The sequence below is a fragment of the Rutilus rutilus genome, assembly GCF_951802725.1.
Source record: "Rutilus rutilus genome assembly, chromosome: 3".
Classification (NCBI taxonomy): domain Eukaryota; kingdom Metazoa; phylum Chordata; class Actinopteri; order Cypriniformes; family Leuciscidae; genus Rutilus; species Rutilus rutilus.
The window spans coordinates 18946660-18950417 of record NC_140211.1 but is presented as its reverse complement, the minus strand read 5'-3'; the positions used below and the strand labels follow the sequence as shown (position 1 = coordinate 18950417).

General features: G+C 34.1%; 1 protein-coding gene across 3 annotated transcripts in view; it reads right to left on the bottom strand.

Moving 5' to 3' along the window:
* Positions 1-2043: 2043 nt before the first annotated feature.
* Positions 2044-3758, bottom strand: part of tspan18a (tetraspanin 18a) — a 29419-nt gene continuing 27704 nt past the window's right edge. For all 3 annotated transcript variants that reach the window (XM_084403908.1, XM_084403907.1, XM_084403909.1), the window contains 2 exons: positions 2878-2961; positions 2044-2664 (listed from right to left, as the gene is read on the bottom strand). In XM_084403908.1, coding sequence (XP_084260034.1) covers positions 2617-2664; positions 2878-2961 — 132 coding nt within the window. In that variant the 3' untranslated portion in view covers positions 2044-2616. The remainder of the gene's footprint in view (positions 2665-2877; positions 2962-3758) is intronic.

The following is a 3758-nucleotide window of genomic DNA, read 5'->3' as shown; positions in this document are numbered from 1 at the left end:
CCTACTGTTTTCCTACATTTAAAAATTCACAAGCCACAGCGTTTATGCGTAGCAAGAATGCTATTAAAACGGAGGTGCTTGTCAAGGTGCAAGGTATAGTGACATTAGAAAAGGCTGACATTCATAGCGTCTGTCACCAGTCTGAATCATAATGGGTTGGCGTTTTCTTGCTTAAATCTGACATAAAGCTGACTCCATGATGGATAGAATGGAGTTGACCCTAGCACATTTGAACTCAACAATACAGACGTGTACTATCCAAACTTAAAGGTGCAGTGTGTAAATTTTAGCGGCATCTAGTGGTGATGTTTGCACCCAACAGAAGTTACGGTGCCCGACAGGAAAAGATGGCGTCGTCTGAGACCGCAGAGAGTAGCCAGTTAAGCAATGAGGTTTCTTTACAAAGATAAATTAAGAAATTGTGTTTACTTTATTATTCAGTAAAACGCTATGTTATTGCGAATATTATTATTACTTGTTCATCATTGTGTCAGTGTTTTATTCACTGACTTTAGCTAGCTTCTTTGCATGAAGAACAACATAGTGACGAAACGCGTTTGTCCGTTTAGGGCGACTGTAGAAACATGTCTGTGCAAAATGGCTATTTCAATGTAAGGGGACCTGCAGTGTATGTAGATAGAAATGGCTCAATCTAAGGTAATAAAAACATTACGATTCATTAAGTAAGGTCTTTATACACCACTGAAAACATAGTTATGTATATTATATTGCATTTCTGTCTACATATCCTCCTAAATATTACACAATGCACCTTTAAATGGTTGTAATTCAAGAATGCTTTGGAATATAGACCTATATTTGGTCTTGTTTTAAAGTAACAATCAAAGCCATATATCTAACCAAGTTGTGTTCCAAATTTGAAGTTGATATCACAAAAATTGAAGTTCCTTGAAATTTTAAGTACCGTTTCAATGTTAACACAACCTCAATTTCAAAATGGTTTTCACAGAATTTTAAGTTCGTAAGCTTTTGAATGATACCTAATTTATGATGATTACCAAAATATACGATATGAAAAAAAGGCCAAGCATCCCGCTAGCAGGACAGTGACAGTTAAGGGGTTACACAATTAAAAGTGCTAAGGGATAGTTCACCCAAAAATTTAAATTCTGTCATCATTTATTAATCCTTACGTTGTTCCGAACCTGTATGAGTTTCTTTCTTCTGAACATGAAAGAAGATATTTTGAAGAATGTTGGTAACCAGACAGTTGACGGTAGCCATTGACTTCCATAGTATTCTTTTTCCCTATATGGAAGTCAATGGCTAATGTTGACTTCCATACACTTTTAATAGTGCTGTTCTCGGACATCTTATTTATTAAGTCATATGTAACAATGCTTGCTAAGCATTAAGCAAGCAAACAAACAAAATTAAACATAGGCAGTTAGCATTCAGAAAATAATTATTATGTTTAGCACTTGGAAAATACAAACTCATTCTGCCAGCAAATCTAATGACAAGCATGGGAAAATGCAAAAATAAATAAATTAATAAATTAATAGCTGTCAAGTCCCAAGGAACCAGACCTATTCATCCTTCCATACATCTTATTTAATTCAAGAATCAGTGATTTTTCCAACATTTACAGTGTTATTTCAGAGAACGTGCATTTTAGGCTTCTTTACCTGCTTGTTGTCGCAAGAGTCTTGAGAATCACTGCCCAGGCTATTTATCTTGAATAGCTGGAGGCAGGGAAAGCAGATTGTAATGCTTATTTCTTCTTCTTTGAACTGTAAACCAGTTGGTTTTCAAATTCAGCTTCCTAGATAATATTTTCATTTTCTTTATGCAATATTTATGCTCCACTCTGGAGATATGTTACACTTGAATCGTACTTGTCCATTCCCTGTCTATAGACATACTCCTTAAAACCATGTTCGGTTCATGTAGTATTTAGTATGTGCTTCAAAATGAATGTACTGAAAGCGAATGGTTAAATTAGCTATTGAAAAAGACAGATTCCACTCATGATGGGAAACATGCAAACATACTCTCCAGATGTTCTTTTTTTTCTTTTTTAATATCATTCAATGTGTACAATAGATAAAACACAAATACACCACAGTTTTGCTAAAATGACATAAAATATTCACGACTATAACTCACAAAACATTATTTTATAGAAGCTACTGGCCTCTCAGATTTTTTACAGAAACACAAGCACACACACAAACCAAACTTTTCTGTTTCACAGACACACTTCCATTCACACGGTGTAGTTTTTTTTTTTTTTAAGCATGGCTCTGGATCAGTGATGAACAATCTACTGTAGATAAGAGGTAAAACATCTTAGTAGGAATCAGTATTTTGTCATCTATAAATATTCCACCAAATATCAGTGCATCCCTCCATACCACCTTTAATGTACGAATTACTTTTACTTTTTTACGTTTTCACAAACAAGTACCTCAAAGTCCCAGCTGTGAAGTACGATACATTTTTGGCAATTCTCAAATATTCCAACATAATTCTTTACATAACAACACAGAGATGGCAAATATATAAGCGTTTTCTTCTTTTTCTTATTTAAAAATTGCTGTCCATGTCATGCCGTGTTCTTCCTCCTCAAAATGTCCTTACTGAGTGTGAAAATTACTGGATTCCTCTAAACAAACACATAGCAAACACCATGGCAAAGAGCTGATGAAAGAGAAAGAAAAACAAATAAAATTAGTAAAGGGTTCTCTAAAAAATAAGGTTTTAAAAATATTCTACATTCATGGCGAAGCTACTCATACTCTCTCCACTAGGTGGCGATCACAACTCAGTTCTTTTTTGCCAAAACATTCCAAGTGTAAATTGATCACATCATACTTTTGACTTTCATTATAAAAATAAAAATCATAACCTTACTTCAATAGTCAGCACCACAATAGCAAGGGCTCCAGCCATATAGATGTATGTCTCAAAATAGTCCACCACTGCTGAATAACAGCCCTGTTTGAAAGAAGTGTGAATTTCAATATGAGAAAACAAAAGGTTGCTGCTTCATGGATATTGAATTTCTCATTTATTCATCGCTCATAGTGTTGTCATTCTAAATGGTTAGAATCAATTTATCTATACTGGTAGAACAGAGTTGCTACACATGACTTGACTATATGACTGAAATTCACATTCATTTTGAGTGCTATTATGCGGACGGTTATATCCACCTAATTTTTCAATGTGAAGTAAGGTGTTTTCTGTGAATGTGCGAGACTTCAGATTTATTAGCCACTATAGGGAAATAACAAGAAGAATATATCAAAGTGCAGTAAACTGTGTGCTCTATAAACCAGCGTGTTCACAATTAAGACAATATCGAGCACGGCATAACGAGCTGTTTAGTACAGCTAAAAATAACGAAGCGAATGACACAGGAAGCCAGACACATTAAAATGACAGGTAACACTTTAGAATACTGTTCCTTCATTAATGTATAACTACACAGGAACAAATGAGTAACGCACTATTAACATTCTAGTAACTACTATTAACTAACAAGAAACTCTGATTAACGAATTAGTAAGTAATAGCGCTCAGTCGAATGTGGTAGTTCACTATTAATCATTAACTACTATTTTTCATACCTCACTGAAGACTACTAAGAACTACTTTATACAGGTTCGTAATTAATATTAATAATGCAATGTATAATATAAGGTAATGGTAACCCATTAGTAATGAATTGAAGTGTTACTACATCCTTCTAAAGGAACTAATAATAATATGGATCAGTATTCTAAAGTGAA